The 25,295-nt window shown below is 38.6% G+C and overlaps 3 protein-coding genes across 4 annotated transcripts in view; 1 reads left to right on the top strand and 2 right to left on the bottom strand.

Annotated features, from left to right (window-relative positions):
- Positions 1-21,641, bottom strand: part of LOC149690666 (LIM homeobox transcription factor 1-beta-like) — a 28,275-nt gene extending 6,634 nt beyond the window's left edge. The window contains exons 1-3 of one of the 2 annotated variants that reach the window (XM_089870242.1): positions 21,500-21,641; positions 9,632-9,878; positions 4,493-4,730 (exon numbers count right to left, since the gene is read on the bottom strand). In XM_089870242.1, coding sequence (XP_089726368.1) covers positions 4,493-4,730; positions 9,632-9,668 — 275 coding nt within the window. In that variant the 5' untranslated portion in view covers positions 9,669-9,878; positions 21,500-21,641. Of the gene's footprint in view, positions 1-4,492; positions 4,731-5,663; positions 5,685-9,631; positions 9,879-21,499 lie in introns of those variants that run through there. The other variant, XM_089870244.1, reaches the window with a different exon arrangement.
- On the bottom strand, positions 15,368-19,893 carry LOC149690667 (RNA helicase aquarius). Its single transcript, XM_089870239.1, has one exon. The coding sequence runs from the start codon at positions 19,734-19,736 to the stop codon at positions 15,432-15,434; it is 4,305 nt and encodes a 1,434-aa protein (XP_089726365.1). The 5' UTR covers positions 19,737-19,893; the 3' UTR covers positions 15,368-15,431.
- LOC149690665 (mitochondrial-processing peptidase subunit alpha) lies at positions 20,055-22,739 on the top strand. Its single transcript, XM_089870240.1, has 9 exons — positions 20,055-20,195; positions 20,406-20,706; positions 20,765-20,847; positions 20,913-21,015; positions 21,077-21,451; positions 21,532-21,743; positions 22,049-22,202; positions 22,267-22,411; positions 22,504-22,739. Exons 1-9 carry the CDS (start codon positions 20,146-20,148, stop codon positions 22,677-22,679), a joined length of 1,599 nt encoding a protein of 532 aa, XP_089726366.1. The 5' UTR covers positions 20,055-20,145; the 3' UTR covers positions 22,680-22,739.
- The last annotated feature ends 2,556 nt before the right edge of the window (positions 22,740-25,295 follow it).

The raw sequence follows: 25,295 nt of genomic DNA, 5'->3' as shown, positions 1-25,295 counted from the left end.
CAGTACACCAGTTTTCAATTGGTCTATGAGTATACATATATATTTCGCATTCTTTCGTTAAGCCTTGTCGTATGACAGTTAGGTCTTCATGCAGGTGGCTGAAGATGCCATATATATTGAAGCTCTCATAGCAACCATTCGGGATCAGATTTCTCTAGCTCCCGCATCTCTTTGTGTATCGCTATCATATGATCTCTTATACGTTTTCCGGCCGTTGCTATGGTTACCATAAAAGATGAAAGAAACATAAGACCACGCCCCTTAACAATCATCGAAATATATAAATCCTCCCTTAGGTATTTCCACTTTGTACGAATTTTCGCTTCTGGGAGCTATGCTATACATTAGAGCCATGAGATTCCGTACAAAAATACTTCAGTTTCTTCTTTCTCTTCTCTTTTTTTTTGGGTTGGAAATTCGTTTTCAATTATACGAATACTTAGTAATCACTCAGTATATATATGGACACAGATGTGATTTTTATTATTACGTTTTTATCATAAAAATATTGAAAGGAATTTCGTTTCGATCTCCAAGTTTCATCTAAAAATTCCCAGAACTACTCCACAAAAAATACACGATAATCCTACATGGCAACGGATTTTGGTATAATTCCCTCCATTTTTACTTAATCTAACCAATATTTAATCCAACTCTGGAGTACAAGTGTTAAATACAAAATCATATGACCTTCAATTGAATGAATTTATAGTAAAAGCCTACAATAGTTTAATACAGAGGAAAAAAACTGATTTCAAACAAGCTGGAACTCCTCGATATATGCCTATAGAGTCCAGTCTGAGGTAAACCTTACTTGAAAACTATATTCTAACCGCGATAAATGCTATACTTCTTTCAATATTGGGTTCTAATACATAAATGTCGCTTGCTTTATTAACGTTTTCATATTGCTAAGCCTAATTTTCAATATCCTGACACTTTCTTTAAGCCTTGGTCTAATACGGTATAAGCACGAGCCAACTTAGCTAAGATTATCGCGCTTCTGGAGTTATAGGTACTCACTCGATCTCCGCGACCTTTCCTACGCGTTTAGAATATAGTATATCTTCCCGCCTAAAAAACCCGGGCTCTTTTAGCAGCCTCTACAACTAAACCCCGCATAAGCCTTGGCAGGAGAAGCATGCAGGGACTTTTGAGAGGTTCCACTATATACCCGACGTTACTCGAGAGGTATACCGTTTGAGTGGCTTGAAAAGCGGCCAAAATTACATCAGCAGGGACATTAGGGAGTATTTTTAGTTCAGGTCCTAGTCGCTTAAGGACTATATGAACACTATTTTGGGAGTTAGAGAAGGGCATCTTGGGATGGCAAGAGACTTTCAACGAGAAATAAGCCCGGAAACCTACGTTATATTACTTTTTCCACTCCTTGGTACCTCCATATACGTTATTGCTCCTTTATAATTAAACAACTACAAACTAACTCTTTATAACTACAAAGACAATAAGCTATTTCAAATAAATAAATAAATTAACATAATCGCTAAACAATAACTGAAACCCTTGGGCTACGTTCTATGTTCATATTTCAACCAGTGACAAATAGAAAAATATACTGGGATATAAAAAATTCTCTAGATTCTAAGAATTCCGAACCGAGAGCGAGAATAAAAAAGTAATAATATTCAAAAAACGCTATAGGAAAAAGTCAGCTAGACCCTCTCTAAAAAATGGCGGGAGATTCACTCTCCCGCGCGTTCTTGCTCTCTCTCTCTCTCTCCATCTCTCATCTCCCGCCAAAAGTCCTCGGGAGTGAGCGGGAACAAGTAAAGCGCGAGGAAGTTTGAAGCGTGCGGCATCGATTTCACGTTCTTAATCCCCTAGTTCACGTGTATGGGGTATTGCTAGCGCGCTGGAGCTACACCAGGGCTGTTCCAGAACCCCTCCTTTATGAATAGGGCGGGATGGCACGTGCTGTTATGGACAATACAGCGCGCGCTCGCTTGATATTAAATCTACAGGCTTTTCGATATCACTCCCCAGCATAAGTAAAATAATTCTGGACTAAGTTACTAAAACATTTTCAGACCGTCCCTCTCCTGTAGAACCAATACCGTTTCTAAGCTGGGGCATATAGATCCTTTTCAAAGGAGGGAGGGGGAGTGTCGTCTGATTGGTTCAGACGGAAGCAACATTGATAGGCTATGTTGTCAGCAAAGACATTAGACGAGACTTCAAACTTATCAGTCCGTACTGTTTGAATTTACGTCTTTGATGCCTACATACCAATCAAATTTCCGTCTTAAAAAAAAGGTGGACAGAACACCAGACTATTTTGCTTCTGGACGTTCGCGCCCAGACCCAGGGTAACAGAAGAACTTAAAATAAAAACATTGCCCAATTTTAAGGAGGCACGTGGAGAGGTATTATTTTGACTTTCCCAACTTGTTACGGACAGCTTTAGTATTTTTGGGCCTTTTTTTCTGGAGATGGGGAGGTTTGACATGTAAGTGTAAAACAGCCCTAACAGGGTTCAAGATAAAATCGTATATGTCGTATACGTAACGTTTGGCTCGTGTCTAAGCGTGGGCCATACATCGATATTCTTTATAATATTTGGGGACTATATGGGAGTTTCCTATATAATAAAAATTGATAATATTGCGGCTAGCGGTACGCTCCTAATTGATGGGGTGATTTTTATCGCTTTTATCTAAGGCTAACATCATCGTGGTTAACCATTAATATCCCTTTTTGAATATTCTTCAATTATAATAGAAAATATAATTTTTTTTTTTTTTCAAATTTAAATTTTGGAATTTTTAAACTTGTTATTAATGGATAAATTTGTAACTTATTGTTACCTTGGACTTTCATTTTGGGTCTCACGTAATTCAAGCGCGAATTCCGTTTAAGATAAATTGGTTTAATTCAAAGATGGACTTGAAAGATTGGTAAAATATTTCGTCCGTAAGTTTCAATCCGATATTCTGCGATAATTTTGGCCCTTTCTACCGTAAAAAATTATTGTAGTCTCTTCTAAGTACTAAACCAGTTTTTTTAATGAAAATTTCAAACATTTCCAAGATTAAAACCGTTTCTCCAGGAGAATTTCCATCTTTTCTAAGATTAAAACTAATTTTCGTTAAGAAAAAAAATAAAAACCACTCTAATTAAACCACTTTTCCTAAGATTGAATCAATTTTCGACAGTATTTTACTTAATGCCCTTATAGTTCACTCTAAAACTAGCCTATTTTTCAGTTTAACTCTAGAAAACTTCAAAATCATTAAAAAATCAATATCAAAATTAAGAATCAGACAATCTTTCAGGCCCTACAAGTAAAAATACGCGTAACAAACTTAGGGAGGTCGAAAAAAATTCTGTAAAAACCATTCGTTAGGCGAAAAATGAGTTACTTCCCTACTAAATATATTCATCCATACATTAAACACGTGACGCGCGCGCTAGTAAGGGAGCTCGTGGAATAAAAAAAAAGAAAGAAAGAAATATTATAAATATGGCGCGAGTTAGGCCTAAGTTAGGCCTTAGCTTACACAAGTGGAAACGCGCAAAATCCTTCCTAGAGCGGTGCATGCAGCGAAACAGCTTGCACGTGCAACTTGGCGGCACTAACTTACCTATTAAACAATGAGGGATTATTGGGGGTGGGGGCTCTGGAATTCTATCCACCCTGCTCAGGGCCATCCTAGTTATACCATTCCCCCCCCCCCAAACCCTGTCAGAAGTTTCCCCCCATGGCCTTTTCACGCCTATATCACAGCGATTAGTGATCAGTGGGGTTCGCCCCCTCTCTCTCTCTCTCTCTCTCTTTCTCCCGATTTGAAAGAATCACTCCGCCATTTACATTTGGCTAAATAGAATATATTATTCTGGAGAAATTAGAGAGGGTGAGGAACTGCCGGTGCCAGGGGGGCGCCAAATGGCTTTAAAAAGAAGTGAAACTGTAACTCTCTAATAGGAAGAAAGGAACTGACTTCCGCATCATAGGGATGGAATTTTAGTTAGGCTTAGCAACTAGTTTGAATTCCCATTTAGTTAGAGAGTGATTCATGTCACGTGGCGCGGGGTATCTTTGGAAGATATTATGGCGGGAAATTTTCATGTTTATTGTTTCAATAACGTTTTGAAATTTGGTTTTTGTTTCAATTAATGTAGAAATTTAATTTATTAATTAACTCTAATCAACATCTTCCTCGTTATTTTACGGCCGTAAACCCCATGGTTAAAAATAAATAGAGTTTAAGAAATTTACCGAAAAACGTATTCAATTGTTTCAAAGTATCTCAGCCTTCTCATCTACAACCCTTACCTAACTTATTAATCAATAAGGGATTACACGGTATATCTTTCGAGTTTCGAGTAATTGGTGGGTTTTATTGGCTAATCAATCGTCTAGAGCGTATACAAACTTGCCAACCAAGCAACTTTAAGCCTAATTAGAGAAGATTCAAATACGCGTAACGGACAGTTCAAACGCAATATATTTAAAATGATTAGCGCCGGTTACCTGTCGTAGTCTGCTTTACAGTAAAGTTTCCTGTCTCGGGAATAACAGCTCTGAGAGAGATGAATGCGACAAACGGAACACTGTAAACAGTCCTCGTGCCAGGAATTGTCCATCACCCTCATTATGTAACGATCGACGATGGGCATTTGACAGCCGACGCACAACTCTTGTTGTTTACAGCTTAGTTGAGGAATTCCCTTACCACCTCGGTACGAGGCGCCTCCCACTAGCAAACCGCCTGAAAATTGCAACAAATCATTAATTATATACCTTATTAAGAATATACCCCTTTTTATTTATATATTACTTATGTCTAAAGTATTACTATATCTGCTCGAAAGAAAAGTGTATTGTTAGCTGTACATTTTGCATTTTTGGTGCATGGCGCCTGGTATATTGTGTAACCTAACTACCATGTCTTAATTATTCGTAGTTTGCGTACGAGTTCCTTTTGTGTAATCTGTACCAACTGTACTGGGGGGGTGAGAAAGTACCTGTAGGTAAATACTAGACCATTCGTATGGACCCACGCAGGCAGTTGTCTAACCTTTTTGTTTGCGGTTTTGTCAGAGACTTTCTATAGGGAGACCTAGAAATTCGCTTCAATGCTCGCGTTTGAAAAGAGGGACCCGAAATCTTGTAGGTAACTTCCTTCCCGGTCAGAAATGGGCATACACTTCGAAGATGGTAAAGGAAAATCGTGTTTCAATCTAAGAGTTCTGTTAGTTAAGGCATGACATCGATGTAACTCTACCCAAAGGGAACAGGCTTGACCTTTCTGAACACTACAGATGGAGAGAAGTCTTAGGTTCGGACTCCCACACTTTGGGAAAGAGCGGGGGACATACATTGGTTCGGTTCTTTGGTTTGAAGTGAGTGTCAAATAAGGTATCAAAGCTTATCACTTCGGTCACTAAGCCTTGGTCTAGTCTGGTCTTTTGGGCCTTGGCCTCTGTACAATTCCTTCAGAAATTCTTACCCCGACTAATGTTTGATCACTTTTATGGAATAAATGCAAGCTCATCCTGATTTTCACCGGGAGTTTGAACCAAAATGGCATTGCACCTTTTACAGATACCTTTTTTACTTCACTTTATAGGCTTTGGAACGAACCAAGGCTTAGAAACACTAGCTTGTATGATCTGAAAGAAGCTAGGAAAAAGGGCTATACCTCACTCAAAGTCCTCAGTAGTATAGTTTTGGGGTCCAAAGTTATCGGGAACTGGCGGGAACCTTCAAGGATGGAACGACGTTCGCTTGGAGTGTTTTTATGGTCAAAAAGCGCGCCTGCCACCACGTTCCGTTTCGAGGGTCTCTTCTGGTTGGTATCAGCTAGGGCCTTGCTTGCTTGGGTTCGATATTTTTTAATTATTGGAGAAATATTTTTTCCCGGGTTGTGTTATTGGAACTCTGTTTTGTTGAGGAGTCGATACGGGGTCGAGAACTGTTGGCCCTTCGATTCGAGTGGTTTTTAGGCTTAAGTATCGTTTAGGCCTCGGTTTAGGCTTGATAATATATTATTTAATGGTGGGAAAAACTCTTTAGGGTACTCCTGGCTAAAGGCTTGAAAGAAGGGTAACCTTAGTGCAAATTAATTTAACTCAAGCGTTGCGTTCTCAAGAAAAGTTTAAATAGAAAGATGCTTTTTCACGATAATATTGGTTATCTTATCAAGATAACTATGCATATCTTGATAAATTTAATTAGGCCTAAATCTAAGCCTAAATTTTCAAGGAAAGAATAGTGATATCTTATCAAAAATTGGGCCTAATGTTCCCAAAAAAATCTCAACATGTTGTCGAACTCTATGTCTAATACTTCCATAAAAAGAACCACAATATCTTGTTGAATGCGAACTGAAACTAAAAAAAAAAATCGAAAACTAAGCCTATTAATAATAAACCTAGGCTTAACAATTCATCAAACTCTCCTAAACCTAAATAAAACTGATTACAATTGTCAAACTGACAGTAGGACTCGTTCCAAGCAAAATATTCTAGAAAACCGAAATAGGCCTAAACTGATCGTGGGTGAAATGACATTTTCAAAGTGTCGTGAGAAATATATCTAAAATATTTTATGGGTCGGTAGGTTTTTCGGGAAGTATGCGACGGAATTGGAAACATATTGTTACGTAAGAGTTTTCCCGCCAAAATATGAAAAAAGGTCAATAGGTTAGAATACCGACCTCCTTGGCTAAGCCTAACCTGATCTAAATGTATATAACGAGTGCCCTTGGTGGAAATAACGTATTGTTGGATAGGGAGAAAAAGTTGGGTGGGATTCGTGATATTGAAATGATTTTACGCATGGTTAGACCCTAATGGCGCTAGACAAGAATGGGGATGTAGAAAAATGGAGGTTACTTTTACCATACCCTAACCAACCAACACTTTCGTTATTCAAAAAGTAGCAATGGATTCGTACAATTTATGGATAATATTTTCATTGTAAAAAAAGGTCCCCGAAATTGCGTTGAAGTGGTCTGTATTTGACCACAATATAGTAGAGAGGGTACGGTAATTCGCAACGTAGGGAAGATGAAATGCCTTCAAACCATCCGTGAATTTTTGGAGTTTAAATGTTACAGGAAATACTCCACAAACGTTTCCCTGACTTTTCCATGTCTTCCCTGACAGTGCAAAGTAATTTTCCCTCACCAATTTAATGGTACACTGCGGCTAAAATGACATACACTGTAGTTAATGAAACTGGAGTATTACGAAATCCCCTAACTTTCTCACACTCATTTTCAAAAATCCCTGACTATTCCATGACTTCAATGATAAAACCATCCCTTGATTGCCCTTTACACGCATACTTATGACGCCTTTTCCCTAGTAAAATTCGCCACAAAATTACGCGTAACTGTCCCCTGCACGTTAAAGGTAAATATTGTCAGAACGCGTTCCGTTTTCATACAATAGATTTCGATGTAAAATAAGGTTCCAATCCCAATTCGTACCCATAAAAAAGCGGGAACTTCTGAAGTAGCCCAGAGGGGGAGAACTCTATACACGTAGCCAAGGCCTAAGCGAGGATGGGAATCTCAAGTTCTATCTATCTAGTGACATACTTGATAAGTCGCGGGTCAAGTATATCTGAAGCGTCAATTTTTCAGAACCTCGTATAGACCTTAGAGTAAAATTTCATATATATTAATTTTTCAAAAAATAAAATTTTATATATTAATTTCTAAATATATTGCAAGGAAGTTTAATATTAAAGTTATAATCTAAATATAGGCCTACATCTGTTACGTGAATAAATACGTTAACGTTATTGTAACAAAACTGCTCTCGAATCAAATGATTCACAAGTTTTATGATGGTTAAGATAAGCTATAGAGAAAGTGGAAATTTGACTAACAAAATGGTAGAAGGTTACGGGTAACGTCAGACAACTAATGTAGTAGTGAATACTTGAATGAGTGATCGCCCGCTACACTTACACGTTTGCGTAGGAATTAAGAAAAAACCACATATTTTTCATGTTTAAATTAATTTATGCAAATTTGGCACGGGGATGGGATAGATGTATTACTGTCTGCAAAGACTTATGTTAATGAAGTGGATTATGGTCGTGAACAACGAGTAATAATAATAATAAAGGATAACGAACTTCAATTTTAATTATAGGTGTTTAAATATGTAATTTAACTACCTCATTCATCTAAGTCATCCTTAAATGACTTTTATAATATACTGAAAAATTCATATTTCTAATTTATATTTAACCCTAGAATGGTTTGAAGATTGTCTTCCTAGAAACGTCTCTTTGTTAGAGACCAATAATCTTTCAGAGTTAGATCTGTCGACAACCAATTAAAACTTTTAATCTTACACCCCCGTAAAAGGGCCAAAAACATTTGTTAAACCGTGTGAAACCTTCAATGTGTTATGTATTAAAAAAAACCTTTACTAAACCCAGCGACACGCAACCCTTTTATGTAACACTTCAATTAAAGTATAAAACCCAAAACTTACATAGTATATTTTCCGTTACCACCATAGATTTTAAAAGTTCTATAGTATCTTTAAAATTACTTTCGTTATATAACATTTATGTTTGTTAATATTGAAAATGGTGGAAAATATTTTCAATAAACATTCAATTTATCTTTCCAACGCTTATATCACCGTTTTTAGACACGATATATAGTTCGAGCGCGATACAGCATGCGCGCTCTCGGATACTTGTACAATAAAACTAGGGATATCACGGTGTCGCTGTTAAATGGCTTAAAAACACGTGGTTTTAGATGTATTCGGGCGCCTCTATATCGAACTGTGTCACGTACCGCTAAGCAACTACTTGGGTTACGTTCATACGCGGTTAAATCGTAATTTAAGTTACTTAACCCAGCAATAAAATAGCAATAAATAATACTGATGTGTTTTGGTGTTATAATCGAATGTTAATAGAGCTTTTACAGATGGTTTCCGTAAATTTATAGCCTACATTCATGGGTTACGGCATAAGTTCATAAGATATATGTTCCATAAGTATGGCATGAAGAGACGTAGGTCATAGATTCTCGTAAAGCGACACCTGGTGAGGCGCTGTCAAAGGCTAATTACAGACTAAATTGGAAGATGGACTGCAAAACCGATTGCAGCCAATCAAATCTCTCTTCGTCGTTCTCGAACTAGCTCGAGCTGTAAGTCTCTAGCATTACGGAGTATAGGTAGTGTCATACTTATGGAAGGAACATATCTTATAAACTTATGGTTAAAGTGAGTCAAAGTATCTTGCAACTTACTTAGGGGAAATTATTAAAATGGCCCATTAGATGGTTGTTAATTTATAATTGTTGTCAAAAGTACGACGTAATTGGTTTGAATAATTAAGAGTTATGTTTCAAATTTATTATAATGAAAATAACCTACTATCTAAAACGGTAATTCTATGGTTTTGATGACATTAATGTCACTGCATGAATTGGGGTCATATTTTCTTAACTCTCTACTGATCAGTCAAAACTGCTTTGAGAAATTTGATCTTCAATGCAAACTTAGGTGCTTGCACCACTCAGTACTAAGAACTTCGACCTTTTTCTGTTCTTGTACAAATTGAAACTACCCTAATCTCAAGACACGGAATGTTCAGGAAGATAATTATAAGTATGTTTTGGCTTACCATTTCTGGCCAATTCCGCGTTGGTTTGTTCGATCATGAGGTCGTTTGTGTTGCCCGGTAATCCTCGTCGATGGGAGCCGCCGCCGGGGCTTCGGTTCTCGGAGTTGGGTTTGACGGCCACCCTGCCACCGCACGTCGAACGAGGGGCGGACGCACCCCCGGACGACACACACCCGAAGGTTCCGATGACTGCGACCGAACCACAACCGGGAAGACGTCCACGCCCAGACAATCGTTTCTTGCCAATCTAATGCAAAAACATTAATTACTTTAAAGTTCAAAGAAAGAGTTGTAGATGAGTCAGGGCACAAGCTAACTCTTGGACAGTTACGCTATACAATAGGTGTTTCTGAAAGGTTTGAGAATGTTCTTTGGCCGATTTTGAGTCGAAAATGAAATTTTTTTGACTTCCGGGTCAGAGTTTTCGAGTGTTTTAAGGATTACCCCTTAAAATTAACATGATAAACTGAAAGACAATGGTATTTTAATTAAGGGGGTGTCCCTAAAACACTATAAATATCTTGCAAACGGTGGCCCAGACGACAAAATGTCGTATAACGTTTTAGACTCGAAATAGTCCAAAGTGAACCGCTGACAGATCTTTCAGAGGCACCCAGTATATTTAAAACTGGGTCAGTTTTATCTAACCTTCAAGAATTGGGCATACCATAATCTCAATTTACCTTTAATTCTAATTATATCCTAATTTCTAAGCTATTTTAACTTGTCAATTAATTATAGAGTGTCCTCTCCTCTCCTTTGATATGTGTTAAATTTAACCCTAAATTAAAATAGTCAATGGAAAAAGAACTGCGGTAAAAATACTAAATGCGGTAATTAAAAAATTATTACAAACCTTTAACTTATTTCTAAAACCGCAAAAGCAGTTTTTGTGCAAAAACTTTAAAAACGACGAACGAATTTTCTTTACAATTAGCGCAAAAATTACGTACTATACGTGTTAAATAACTACAATTTTTAAAGAGATAAAATATTGGAAGAGTCTACAAATTTGGAAATTTTACTTTTTAACAACACTTCCTAAACTGCTGTATAAAAACTGCGAAACATTTTTGACCTAGGTAAAATTGGACTCGAGGGACACACGCGGCGGGACCTTCCTTCTCAGTTAGACTCCAATATACAATCCTCCTCCAACATAGAAGCGGGATAAATTCGAGAGCGCATCACCCGAGAAAAGAGCGGGGGAAAGCACGTGGGGGTTTACGCGCGGGATCTAGTAAAGGCGGGAAAAACGGGATCGGAAGAAGCTGAGAGAGAGAGAGAGAGAGCGGCTCGCGCCTCGCGGAGAATATTAGGGATTCTAAGAGGATGCGCGCGGGTAAAGCACGCACTAAAACTACGGGGAAAGGCGGAGTTTAATACCTGATAGACAGTAACCATCAACCAATCGTGATAAAGAATCCTAAAGGAAATGGTGCGGAAAAAGAGCGCGAAAAAAAATGATCTAAAAATATTTCTTAAGCTGTACCGTTAGAAAAGTAGGAGGAGAAATTCAAATTTCGTCCACATTCTTTTTTCTTCTCTCTCTCTCTCTTTCTAGTTTTTTATTTAGTTCCGAATATTTTTTTTTTCGTACTAAACAGCCTTAGGGTCTGTTTTTGATATTTTTTGTTCGCTAGGAACTTTTTTATCATTCTCAGTTTCGGAGAGAATATCTCTAAAGGATTATTTGAAAGTTTGGGTCGCTTTCTTTTCTTTTCTTTTACCACTTAAAGGAATGGTGCACCATAATTTTTTCTTGGGCTGCTATTTCTTTAGTTAAACCCTAAACCAAGTTTTGAAGTGTTAAAAAAAACTTAACACTAAGTATTTTTTTAAATTAAATCAGTAAAAACTAATACCATTGCGTCAGTATGGTGCTGCTTTTCTGTAAAGCAAGTGTGTGAGAGAGAGTACGAGATATAAAATGAAATTTAACTATTGATAATAATTTAATTTCAGCTATATTACTAATTTAACTGAAGTACTATTGACCGTCAGTTGCAAAAACCCTTTTAGGGTTATCCCATACCTTTAATGTTCTTTCAGGAAACCGGAATAAAGTGAATTGCTATAGGAGAGTGAAAAAGGTTTCTAAACACCTGCTTACATTCGTTTTCAGCTTCCTCGAGTAGATTGTTTTATTAAATTCATTTGCGTGAGCGGAGACTAAAGTCAAGGGATACATTTTATTCCGCAACTGTAATACTACAAGTCACAAAGCAAGACTGAAATATTGTCACGGTTGTAGTTAGTACAGATTAGGCTTAACTTAAATGTTTTCCCGCAATTGTTAGTTGAGTTCTATGGGGAAATCAATTTAGTGTCGAAATGGAACTTATATGACATATTATCCTAAGCATAAGTAAATTTGTCACTGGTTACAAACTGGAGCTTGTCATGAATTGAGGGAGGTAGGTCATAGATTCGAGGTAAAGCGAAGCGACGTCTGGTGAGGCGCTGTAAAAGGCTTAGCACAGACTAAATAGGACCTAGATGAAAGTCCTGCAACACTAACCGAGTTTAGTACTTCAATTCTCGCTTGTCCTTCTCGAACTAGCTCGAGCTGTCTCTAGTATTAAGTATAAGTAGTGTCATACTTATGGAAGGAACATATCTTATAAACTTATGCCCTATGGGACACCCTAAACAATTCGTCATTATGGATGATGATAATGAGAAGTATAAAAGAATTAAATTTATTCATTGCATTCTCGTAAAATTTTAATTACTCCTAAACAATAGCTACATAATAAACCCGCTTTTTTGCTAAATATTAATATTCTCAATCAATATTAAATTTTAAATACCCTTGAATCTGAAATCATTCGTAAAAACTAGGCCTAAACGCTACAAACCAATAAATCACCTATATTCCCACGCTATACAGTCACAAACTAACCTTGCGCCGCGAGTATAGCGAGTCAAGAAGACCCACTTGACGAATCAGTTATTAAATATTAAGTTATGATAAACGAATAAAGCGCTTCCCATTATGGGGGTGAAGTAGATTCAAAATAGTGCTCGCGTAACCACGTGGAGAGAACATTCCCACAGTACTTTGCCCCAATCGGTTTCCACTCGACAATGGAGTCAACAGAGTAGAAATCAAACGCTTATATAATTCACTCACTACAGGCCCAGCACCAAAATTTAAAACTGGGGTCCCAGTGGAAATAGGAAAAAATAAGGCAAAAGGGAAGTTATAGTTAAATCGAAGAAACTCGAGGAGCTAGAGCGCGAGGGGTTTCCCGCGCTTTTTATTATACGGGAGCGATGGTGCGTGATTACCGGGGTTGCCAGTAAGCTCGACAATTTTATTCCCCTTGGACCTACATTTGATATTTTACACTTCGGATGGAATGATATGGTTGGTTGTTCTAACTCTTTCAATTGATTTCTCAATGTTTAATAAAACAACGAGCATAAGACGGCAACCTGACCTTCCTATTTGTTCATGGTGTGGTCGGTTAGGTTTAGGTAGGGTTGAGTTTCAAAGGCAAGGGCTAGGTTGGGTAGGGTCGAGTTTTAAAGGTTACGGCTAGGTTTAGGTTAGGTAGGGTTGAGTTTTAAAGGTTACGGCTAGGTTTAGGTTGGGTAGGGTCGAGTTTCAAAGGTTACGGCCTGGTGTAGGTTGGGTAGGGTAGGGTAGGGTCGAGTTTCAAAGGTTAGGGCCTGGTTTAGGTTTAGGTTAGGTAGGGTCGAGTTTTAAAGGTTACGGCTAGGTTTAGGTTAGGTAGGGTCGAGTTTTAAAGGTTACGGTTAGGTTTAGGTTAGGTTACATTTAGTTAGGGGTGAATAGGTTCAATTAGGGAGGGGGAAGAATCAGGTTGCCGTCTTTTAGACGAAACAACAAATAATTAGTTCAGATCTACGCTATAATTACCGGACCAATTTTTTACGTTGCAGTAGCAGTTCCCGTACACGTAAATTTCTTTCCCAACAACCTCAACACGTCCTGATAACTCTAACCCATAGAAGAGAGAGGAGGCAGTGAACTAGTTACGGAAGTCTGACTGATTAGGAGGTCGCGCTGTTTGCAATATACAGCTTCGGTGGGGTCTATGGTCTTACTAGGGTCACGTGTCAAGCCCGAAGATTCTAGACGTCGGGTTCTAAACTACGTAGAACGTCACAGTCACAGTGGCTTCGGAGAATTTTCATCTCACCGTATAGACCCCGGGGTTATAAAGAGCCCATCGGCTGGATTACGACTTCTGAGGCACGTGGCTTCGGTCGAATATTGGAAGCGATCCCCTTCCTAATGCCTCAAAGGAGTAATGAGTCGCGGGGAGTGATGGAGCGATTAGTGTAGGCAAGACTCCAAACTGCCCTCCTGGACCCTTAACCCCCCCACCCTTAAATGGGGACACACACCTCTTCCAAACAACCAAAAGGGGAAAGAACTAGCTTATGAGAGTAATGCCTCAGTCTGTCCCAACACTATCTGTGTATCACTGAACGTTACTTATCTCTTATAATTTCTAGAATACTCTAAATTCAAAAATTAATTGTTCAGAAAATAATTACAAAAGTTACGGATTTTTTTCCAATTAACTATAAATTTCTGATTTTAGTTAATTAATTAGCATACTTCGAGGTTTACAACTTTCGAAGAGTTCACGAAACTTTAAGATTGTAATTCCATGACTTTCCCTGACTTTTTCTTGAAATTTTCAAAGAAACTTTAGTCCAAAAACTGATGGAATTTTTTTTTGTTAACCCGAGACATTTTCCTAACTGAAATAAAAGTCAACAACTTTTAACCCTGATTCTTCTGCACTCATTCTTAAATCCACCGACTTAGAAAAAATTTAAATGACCCATTTAAACACTGCGTCTCTTGTACGGTGAAACTTGTTCACTTCCGAGCCTACTTTAAAGGCGTGCGAATTCAATTCAACGGCGTTGAAATCGAGACACGCGCTTTTGGTTTGTTTGGTGAGTCGCGCGGGACTACAGTACCCCAACCCCCCTTTTTGCCTCCACTGAGCACGCGTCGTTTTAAGCCTCTGTGGCATTTTCCGGTGTTTAGTCCCCATAGCATAACCCCTCTCTCTCTAGGCTTTCCCGCCTTTCCGTAGAGAGACTTTAGGCTTAGCTTTAGGCCTTGGAGTCTGGACAATGACAGGGGTAAAATCGCAATAGCGGGCGGGGGAGTACGTGAAAAACTTTTATAAAATCCCGTTGTTTACATTTTATAGTCCCCGCTTTAGTCCCAGCGGGAGTTCTAAGGGATTATTATCAAATTTAGAAGGTTAACTTTCGGGATACAAGCGAAGAAGACCGGAAGAAGAGTCGCTGCTTACTTCCGGTATCTTTTTTTTTTTTGCTCCCCGGCTTCCGGATGGAGTCAAGATATAAATCAAATGAAAAAGCTAATTCTGTAATTTAAATGTTGAAATCCCTGGGAAAAGTAGATTTTCCACACTTTTTCTCACGTTATTTATATAATAATAATAATATATAATAATAATTTTATGCATATTTAATAATAAATATGTATTTTTCTGTTTAAACGGAAAGTTGTTGTAGCCAACTTACAGGGGTTTTAAAATTAATGTATTTTCAATGGGCCCCTGTAGAAAACTTTACCCTCAATACACCGGTGCATGCTTCTCAATTTCTAACATATTGTACCCTTCGGAACTGCCTAAAATTTTCAAGGGTATTAAAGTGAACCCGGTCGGCTGGCTGTGTACTTAATATGCCTTAAATCGATTACAAATACAATATTTTTTAAAAAATTTATTTTTATAAAATCAAAATTAACACAAAATTTTACTCAAATAAATTTTCAATCTTCATCACTCCAAATGGAGCCTTCTTCAATTGGTATGGCTAATTCCGCCAATTCATCGTCTTGTTCATCTTCACTGGAATCTTTTTTATCTTCGCCATCATCTTGATTCATTGGTTCGGGTTCGGGTACAGGAGCATTTGGGTCGGGAATTGATTTCGTAGCTTGAATATGGGCCTTCAAGAGTTCAACTTTCTTGTTGTACAACTCGTAAACGAAGTTCATCATCTGAGGCATGTCTCTAATAACGGAACTAGTGCTAGTTTCGACTACTTGGTCGTTCAATCGACTACAATCCTGGAACGATTCGTAAGGTAGCAATTGAAGTTGCAAGGGTCGTTGCATCAAGATTTTGAAAGTGTTAGCCAGTTCGAAACAGTTCTTGAACAAAGACACGCGAGCAAAGACGTACAAGCCCAATCGGGCACGAGACATGGCTACAACGAGACGTCTCACGTCCCGTAAATGTCCAACAGCCTTGGTTCGAACTAAGGACAGCAAGATATAATCGTTCTGCTGTCCTTGGTATTTGTCAACGGTCGTAATCTTATGAGGTCGTCCCACGAGAGGATTTTCCGCGCATCTTTTATTGATGACGTCTCGAATTAGATGTTTCTGACCGTTATACGTCGTCAAGATGGATATTTTCTCAGCGGGGTATCCCAGAAGTCGCATGTACATGAAGGTTCCAACTACGAATTCTGCTTCAGCGAGATTCTGGTAGAAGTACGGATTAGGTTCGGATTCGCCAATGCCGTTATAATCCTCAACCTGGATTAATTGGTAATCGAATTGGAAGCCAGGATTGGCGGCCTTGTACTCCGGCCAGTCCAAGACGTGAGGTAAATCGCCAAGGTTATTGTACCTCCAGTTGTAAAGTTTGCAAATACTTGGTCTGGATCGTCCTTGGGCGTCGAGTTCGACAGTGGGAACACCCAGTCGGACAAAACGAGTGAAAAGGGACTGTTCCATGTTACTGTACTTTTGGAAAGCCATATTCTTGATGACTGGAGGTAACTGATGGTGATCACCAATCATAATCCATCTCTTCAATCGATTATAACCATCTTGCGGGTTTTGGAGGAGTAATGGTATGAAGGTTTCAATTTCGAGAATCTGAGCTGATTCCTCCATTAGAATATTGTCGTACTTGAAACCAAGCTCAACCAGTTCCCGCCTCTTCAGGGCAGCGTGAGTACACGTCATGGCTATAATCTTCGCTTCCTTAACCAGCAGGTATCGGGACCTGTCTAAGCCACTCCTTAACAATTCAAAGGCTCGGAACTCTTCAAGTTGCGTGAAAATATTTTTGATGTATCTGAAGCAACCTTCGGCAATCTCCATGTCTTCCTTGTAGGAATTGGCCTTGAAGACAGGTTGCGGAGCGTTCTCGAAGAATTTGTTAAATGGAAACTCTTCTTCAATGACTTTTGGTTCTACGGTTTGCTTCTTGCCTTTATTTGGTTTCACTTTGCTCAGGAATTCCTCCCATCTTGAGAATACTTGATAAAGATAGAAGTGTCCAGCTGTCTCGCAAGTGTAAGAGACATCACCGGGTACATTGAGACTGTTCTGTAAGCGTCTAACTTCGTTCAGAAGTTGAAGTCTTTTAGCTAGGACGTAATTAACTCTGCCATATCGGCTAAAGTCTTTTTCGGTCTCCAAGGATTCTTCACCGTGTCCCAAACGTAACAGATGCCTCTCGTCAATGTCCAGGGCCATAATTTTCTCAAAGAGTTGGTTCAAAGCTTGATTCGAGTGAGTGACAATCAGAGTACGTTGCTCGGGGAAGTTATGGTACAAGTTTGAGATAATTTGGACGGCGACGTCAGTTTTCCCTGTACCCGGAGGACCCACAACCATCGTGAGACCAAGGTTCATCCCGGATCTAATGGCTTCGACTTGCGTAGGGGTGAACATGACGCTATTCCTTTTAGGTTGCTCGTAAGGATATGGTCCTCGACTTGGTAGCTGGTGAGGTTTAACCAGAATTCGTTCCTTAACTCGCTCTGGTTCAGTTGATGGTACGAATGTTAGCTTGAATGGCGGGATGACTTCTTTACCTTCTGATTTTTGTATTTCGAGGTCGGAATTGGGAAAACTGTTCATTAAGTGATCGACGCTTAAGAAGGTATCGTTAAAGTCCAAAGTTTTGATCTGGTTTGGTAGTTTAGTGTAATTTGCAGCACTTGGATCGCCATATCCAAGGATGATGTCGTGTAGCCAATCAGGTACCACACATTCCGTGTTCATCAAGTCGCGAATGGTTTCTAAAACGGCTTTGAAGTTATTTTCCTTGGGTTTTCTTCTCATCAAGATGTTGAATGAGTCGTAGACGTCTTCCCCTCCTTGAGACGCTATTATATTAGCCTTTTCTAGATCCAGGCGGTACTGGTTGCAGTCCAACAGTACCCTAAATGTCCTATTATCTCCAATAAGCTCAGGTTTAGGTTCGGGTCCTTCTTCAATTACTTTTCCACTTTGGTCCAACATGCCCTCGATCTCGCAACCTCTGACGTACGTTAATCCGACTTGAGGAATAAACGGTTCTCTGTAGCGATAAGGCGTACCAGGAGGACAAGATGGCCGAACTGATATCAAGAAACAAACATCGTGTTTACGCAAATTCTCCCATTCGGCTTTCACTTCCCGACGAACATTCAGGTTGATGGTGATATCAGCTTTCACTCTTGACGGTTGTTTCTCTCCAATATTGGGTTTACCAATTTCAACTACAGCAAAAGCAGTAATTGGTTGGGCCATTCGAGCCCAACCTCCAAACATGACGCCGCTTTCCTCTCCTTTCCATGGCTTTAAACGACTAACAGAGTCTTGAATATCTTGACGTATTTCGTATGTTGATTCCAAACGAAACAGATGAAAGTTTCTCAACAGGTAGTCGTGTAATGTCAAAAATTGAAGGTTGAGTTTTGGCAAGGCTAAGCAGCCTTCTCCAGTGAAATATTCAGATGGCACAATGTTTTCATCCCAAACAATTGCTTCCGTGGGGTAAAGCGGCATTTCATTCAGGGCTTCGAGTTGTGATGGTCTTCGTTCGTGTCTCGATACCAAAATTTCAAGGAGCAATGAAACGGGGAATAAGTCATCTTCAGTCTTCTCTGGTGGTGGTAGAAGTGCTAAGAATGCGGCAATTTCTTGAAGTGTTTGTTGCTCCAATGACCCAAAATGTTTGACTAGGCTTTCTCTTGTGTCCACACTCGCTACATTAGTCAGGGCAAATCTTCTAAGTCCAGGGAATTTCTTAAACGCGGCTTTTTGAAGGGCGGTAATGCTGTCGTAATGCATCTGCATTGTATCCTTTTCGGTAAGGGCTTCCCCAGTTTGGTCATTGATTTCAAATAGGGTGTAAAACTTCAACATTTCCAGTAATTGACTGAAGAGTTTTCCTTCATCTCGTTTGTACAAGTCCGATAATTTGCATCTAACGACGAAATGACATCCATCAAGAATTACATTGAAAAAACGTCTTGTTGGCAATAACGCTTCCAAATCAATCATGAGTTCAATCAGTCTTTCAGCGTAGTGAATCTTCTCCCATTCTCTTACATCCAAAACGGGTGATTTATCTTTACCAGGTATTGATTCCAATATTTCAAAGAACTTCTCAATTAGACATGGCAAAAATCTTCGTTCAAATGTAACTCTCTGTCTTTCTTCATCAGTTAGCTTCTTATCTTTCTTTTGAATTGCATTCCAGAATTTTTTCAGCTTGGGTACGCGTTTAAACTCAAGTTCCCGTCTTTCAGGTATTAAACATATCCAAATTGGTAAAGATACTAATTTTTGTATCTGCTCTCTGATAAGATCAACTTCTATGCTGTTGAAACTATGAATCAGAAAAACTAACAAAGCTTTCTGTTCCTTGATTTTTAGGGGGTTTTCATCTTTCAAAACGTATTTCAATACTTGATGGAACAACGCCGGAAAGTGTTCCGGTTTTTTCTTAAAGGCGTCCCACGCTTCAACACGTTCACGAAATTTTTCATTGATCATTATAATGATTGACAGAACATGGGCCGCGTTTGCACTCTCCGGGTTATAATTGGGCCATAAATAGTTCTCTAAATATTGACTGAATTCCAACATCATGATTCTTTTAACCGAATAGTTGGAACCCAAAATTTCATTTTCGTAAACTTTGTCAATAACCGATGCATCGAAGTCCAACCATTGGTTTTTGCTATGTGGTGCCCAATATTGAGTGGCTAATTGGGTTATTGCATCGGACTGAATTTGAGCCACAGTCGGTGCTTGGTGTTTCGCGTTTTTATTCGAACTCATTTTCGTTAATTTCAATTAATTAATGACTACCTATAACCAAGAGAAAATATTTTCTCTCGCTATAACTTTGTTAATCACGCTTTAACAATTTCGATAAACCGGTTTAACGTTACCACGATGGAACAGAACGCGCCATTTTGTCGTCTACTGCTAGCAGTGCATTCAGAGTGTTAAACATTATAGAACTATCAATAGAACCGAAAATGTCGGTATATTCCGGAACGCGCTACTAGCGAAATGTAAACATAGGGGGTTGGACAGCCAATCAGACGCGACTTGCAGAAAAAACCCCGCTGTGCGACTGTGAGTATGGCGTCCGGCAAGCGCTACTAGCGAAATGTAAACATAGGGGGTTGGACAGCCAATCAGACGCGACTAGCAGAAAAAACCCCGCTGTGCGACTGTGACTATGGCGTCCGGCAAGGTTAATTTCATCACATTTAAAGGCCTACTTAAAAGGTAATTAAAAGCTTAATTTTTGATTTAATTAGACCTTAATGATATAAAGTGATGACCCAAAATATCCATCCATAATAAATACTATAACTCTTTTAAACTGATGAGCAATTCTTAAACTTATTGAAAATTGCCAAGGCTTAGCGTATTTCATCAGATTATAATGCTTTCCATCAGACATCTTAGATTTTCCAATTTAATTTTTGTTGACAGATCGTGTAATAAACAATTAATTAACTTCAAAAGATGCCGAAGCACAAATACTTCCCAATCTGACCTGATTAACGTACCCTTAACTGAACCGCTACCAAATTTGGCACCTCCAGTATATGCTAAAGTAACCACGCAACAATCTGAAACTAAAGTGACAACACTCCCAAATGGCTTGAGAGTCGCTTCTCAAAATAAATTTGGACAATTTTCAACTGTCGGGGTTGTTATTGACTCTGGTTCGAGATACGAAGTTGCTTATCCAAGTGGTATATCTCATTTCCTTGAAAAATTAGCATTTGGGGTAATTTTAAATGATGTTTATCGTATATATTATTTACTAAACTATGTTTCTTTAAAAGTCTACATCATCTTACAAGTCTAAAGATGAAATTCTCCATGAATTAGAAAAACATGGAGGAATATGTGACTGTCAGGGTTCACGGTATGTTATTATTATTAAATTAATTTTAATTAACTCATTTAGAACTAATTTTGTTTGCATTTTAGCGATACTATGATCTACGCTGCGTCTTTAGATACCAGGGGTTTAGATAAAGTCATTCATTTATTGTCTGACGTCATTTTAAGACCTAAATTTACCCCTGATGAAGTATGAAGATATCTTAATTGTAATTTAAAGTGTTTAAAATAATATTTAAATCCTCTCTTAGGTTGAAATAGCCCGTCAAACAATTCTTTTTGAATTAGAGGACTTAGAAATGAGACCCGAGCAAGAACCAGTCTTATTTGAAATGATTCACGCGGCTGCTTATTACCAGAACACTCTAGGCTTACCCAAAATATGCCCGGCAGAAAATACATCAGTTATCGATAGCAAAATGCTATTTAATTACTTAAAAAACTATTATACCCCTAAAAGAATGGTAGTAGCCGGAGTTGGAGTCGAACACGAGAAACTAGTAGATTTAACGGAAAAGTATTTTGTTGATAAAAAAGCCATATGGGAAGAAGATAAATCTATCTTGTTAAATTCTAATACGGACACTGATAATTCTGCGGCTCAGTATACAGGTGGTGAAGTTAAGGTAAAAGGAAGGGCATAGCCATAATTTGAAGTAAAACCTTCGACTTACTTTTCATTTAATTCCAATTCCATTCTTTGTAGATTTTGAAGGATCTTTCCAACGTTAGTTTGGGTCCGACACCAATCCCGGAATTGGCTCACATTGTTTTAGGGCTTGAGAGTTGTTCGCATCAAGATCCGGACTTTATTGCCTTCTGCGTTCTTAATATGATGATGGGAGGAGGTGGTTCCTTCTCGGCAGGTGGTCCTGGTAAAGGGATGTATACCAGACTTTACACCAATGTTTTAAATAGGTATAAAAGTGCCTAAAACAATAATAATTACTTTAATTAGCGGTCTTATTCCTGATCAGCGCCACCTACCCATAGCGGCGACTTTGAGAACTACTGTAAGCGGCAAGCCAATCAGAAGTCGCTAAAATCTGGTGACGTCACTGACTGGCACTCTCGGGTCTTACCAAAAATGACGTCACCAGATTTTAGCGACATCTGATTGGCTTGCGGATTACAGTAGTTCTCAAAGTCACCGCTATGGGTAGATGGCGCTGATCAGGAATAAGGCTAATTAGATTAAATATTAAGTTTAATTTAATTTAAAGGTTCCATTGGATGTATAATGCTACAGCTTATAATCACGCTTATAATGATTCGGGGGTGTTTTGCATTCACGCAAGCGCTCACCCTTCTCAGCTTAGAGATACAATGGAAGTTGTTGTTAAAGAGTTTACTAATATGACCGGAAGAATTTCACTCGTAAAATATTAATTGCTAATTGAAAATTAGTTAATTAATTTAATTAAACAATTTTAAATTTCAGTCTGAATTAAATAGAGCCAAAAAACAACTCCAATCAATGCTTCTAATGAATTTAGAATCAAGGCCTATTGTTTTTGAGGATATCGGAAGACAAGTTTTAGCTACAGGGGAAAGGAAACCACCGGAATATTTTATCAATGAGATTGGTTAGTATTAATTGATTGATTGATTGATTTAATTAATGTTTTCTCTCTTCCCCCCCCCCCCATGACAAATTTAATTTTAATTAATTTTGTAGATAAAATTAATGAGCAAGATCTACATAGAGTGGCTCATAGAATGTTAAGAAGTAAACATTCTCTAGCTGCTTTAGGAGAATTGGGATCTTTACCGGGAAAAGATGAAATAGCTCACGGATTAATTAATGGAGGAATGACCAAAGGAGACGGAAAAAGATTTTCTTTGTTTAGATAAATTTCGAAAGAAATATATGTTGTAATTAAAAACGATAATAAATATGATGATATAATTAGATTTAAAGTGTGTACTTATTTATTATTTATTATTTAAGCTAAAAGAATTAATTTTGTCATGATATTTCATTGATTGACAAAATCAATACTTACAAACCTCAAATTTGATCCAAGCCTATTTCTTTCTGAACGCTAAGCCTAACTATGCACGTTGACAAAAAAAAAATCCCAATTAAAATTAACACGTTACGTTAAATAATCCCCCCCCCCTTTCCCCAATTAGCCTTATTCCTTATCAGCGCCACCTACCCATAGCGGCGACTTTGAGAACTACTGTAAGCGGCAAGCCAATCAGATGTCGCTAAAATCTGGTGACGTCACTGACTGGCACTCTCGGGTCTTACCAAAAATGACGTCACCAGATTTTAGCGACATCTGATTGGCTTGCCGCTTACAGTAGTTCTCAAAGTCACCGCTATGGGTAGATGGCGCTGATCAGGAATAAGGCTAATTGAATCATAAGAGCCACAAAAAAGATGATCCCACCATGGAGTAATATTTCAGGAGACTTAGCTTCACTGTAACGTTATTTCAAGGTAATTTTCACTTCCACTCCCGTAAAATTACTCCATGTAAATGGTAATATAAAAAAAATAAAGCGAATTATTTTTTATTTCGGGGGAAATCGGTGGACGTTGGTTCCCAAAACGAAAACAGACAATTTACGTCACTGCGTTAGGGCCCCGTTCCCTTCTTTATTATTAAGTTACGTCAATCTCTTTCCCGCGCTGTTCTGTTATTGGGCGTATTTACGAGGGAACGTGACATAATCCAACATACATATTTGATCTATAAAACCTTGGATGAGATGTTACAGTCTCATCCAAGATAAAACCATATATATACTTAAGCCTGTACTATAAGGAAAGGGGGCAAGACTGACATACCTGTATACAATCCAAAAAGGCAATTCCTGCCTATGTCTTCAGTAACGTCTAACGTTGAAAAATATTAAAATACGTTTTTCCGTCTGGAGATTATACTACAGGATAAGTTAGGTTTTAGGTAATTGGGTTTAACTTGGTTCCCCCGCTTTGGATTATGGTATGATTTCGAGTTGAAGTAGGTGGTTACATAAATGATGGTATCTAACTCTTACACAACCACGCGAGGGGAAAGTCTCAAAGGTCTCATTCGTTCCTGTTTTGGCACCCGAGGAGTCGTAAAAAATAACAGATTGGGTCTTTTTTGGGTCTAGCAATCTGTTCCGTGACCCTTCAGTTTTTGAAATGTCGCTTCCCAACACGAATATAACAATAACGACCCAAAGAAAGGGTTGAAAGGTCGTAAAGAATTTTTGCGGGAGAAGGGGAGGTTAGGGTTAAACCTAATGGTCGAAGCGACACCCTCACATAACATTTTCCTTTTCTGACCCACAACTTTCGAGCTTACCAACATTTTCCCTTCATTTCTTACGAGGTTTTATGGCTTGAAAAGGTCGTCCTAAAGTGGTCCGGATTAACCGCTCCAAAGTGTGCTCCAAGTTCTTGCTTCTTTGAGCCCATGATATTTGGTATGTTTTTGAGGAATTCGAGGTTGGTAGTTTTTGGGGCTCCGTTGGCCAGCTACGTTTCTCTGCTTTCCTTTGGTCTTCAAGCAAACTGCCATAGATTCGTGTCATGGATTTTGGGTTGAAAACCTAAAAAATTCTTGTGACAAGGTTAACCCTGACCACTTGAGCAGTGAAACACGGCAAGGGACCCCTAAAAAAAAGAAATCTCTGGAAACCAGCCCTAGAATCGAGGGACAAAAAAATTCTTTGTGTCCGTTGTAGTCGTAGACCTAAAGAATCATTACGATTCTAACGGCTCGTGAAAAAAATGGTTCAGATCAGAAATGAAAAAGAAAAATGTCCAGAAGTTCAGGACTAGCTAGGGGTCGTACGCCTACAGTAAGGCTTTCAAAAATCAATGTTACCTACTAACGGTGTTGCCAAAAACATTTTCTTATGGTCAAAACTTCTGTCCTTTTAAAAAAAGTTAAGAATTGCAGCTTTGACTTTGTGTCAAGGCTTGCGTAAGGCAAACGCGAAATCGCGTAAGTTTTCTATCATAATGGCCTATTGGAAAGATGGTAAGGACACATTTGACAGCAGCACGCACGAGACTCGCACGTGTCTAATAGCTGTATCGACAGAAGTAGATAATTAGAAGTTACAAAAACCGCTGGCTCTCGCTTGAGATTGCGCGGCACTTTGCAAGCACCTCTTATTCAACCATTTAGTGATTCCAAGGCTTCGTACAAATATACACGAATAATGGTGCATGAAAAGCCTTGGAACTGTTCCATACATTGAAACTAACTTCGATATAATTATCTTCTGATTGTCGAGAACAGTTGAAATGTGTCACTTACGACGTAGTATTGTCCTTGACACCGACAACCAATGATAAAGTGTTCCTTTAAGACATTTTGTTAATTGATATTAACGAGCAGAGAAAGGAGATTTGCTTCTAACAGATTGAAGAACCATATCCCACTCTCTCTGTCTCTGACTAGCCGTATCCTAGAAGTCGGAATTTTAATGGAGCGAGGCCCTTCTCTAATCGCTTATGAA

Source organism: Phalangium opilio, unplaced genomic scaffold (genome assembly GCF_054372755.1).
Source record: "Phalangium opilio isolate 3A_F unplaced genomic scaffold, DU_Popi_V2 ptg000031l_1, whole genome shotgun sequence".
NCBI classification, from domain to species: Eukaryota; Metazoa; Arthropoda; class Arachnida; order Opiliones; family Phalangiidae; genus Phalangium; species Phalangium opilio.
The sequence above is the reverse complement of the archived record's forward strand: the minus strand, read 5'-3'. Positions and strand labels throughout refer to the sequence as shown.

Coding starts and splice junctions, on each gene's coding strand:
- LOC149690665 (XM_089870240.1), top strand. CDS start 20,146: ATGGCGTCCGGCAAGGTTAATTTCATCACATTTAAAGGCCTACTTAAA. Junction 20,196..20,405: donor TTTAAAGGCCTACTTAAAAG/GTAATTAAAAGC, acceptor TTTTGTTGACAG/ATCGTGTAATAAACAATTAA. Junction 20,707..20,764: donor TTGAAAAATTAGCATTTGGG/GTAATTTTAAAT, acceptor TTTCTTTAAAAG/TCTACATCATCTTACAAGTC.
- LOC149690667 (XM_089870239.1), bottom strand. CDS start 19,736: ATGAGTTCGAATAAAAACGCGAAACACCAAGCACCGACTGTGGCTCAA.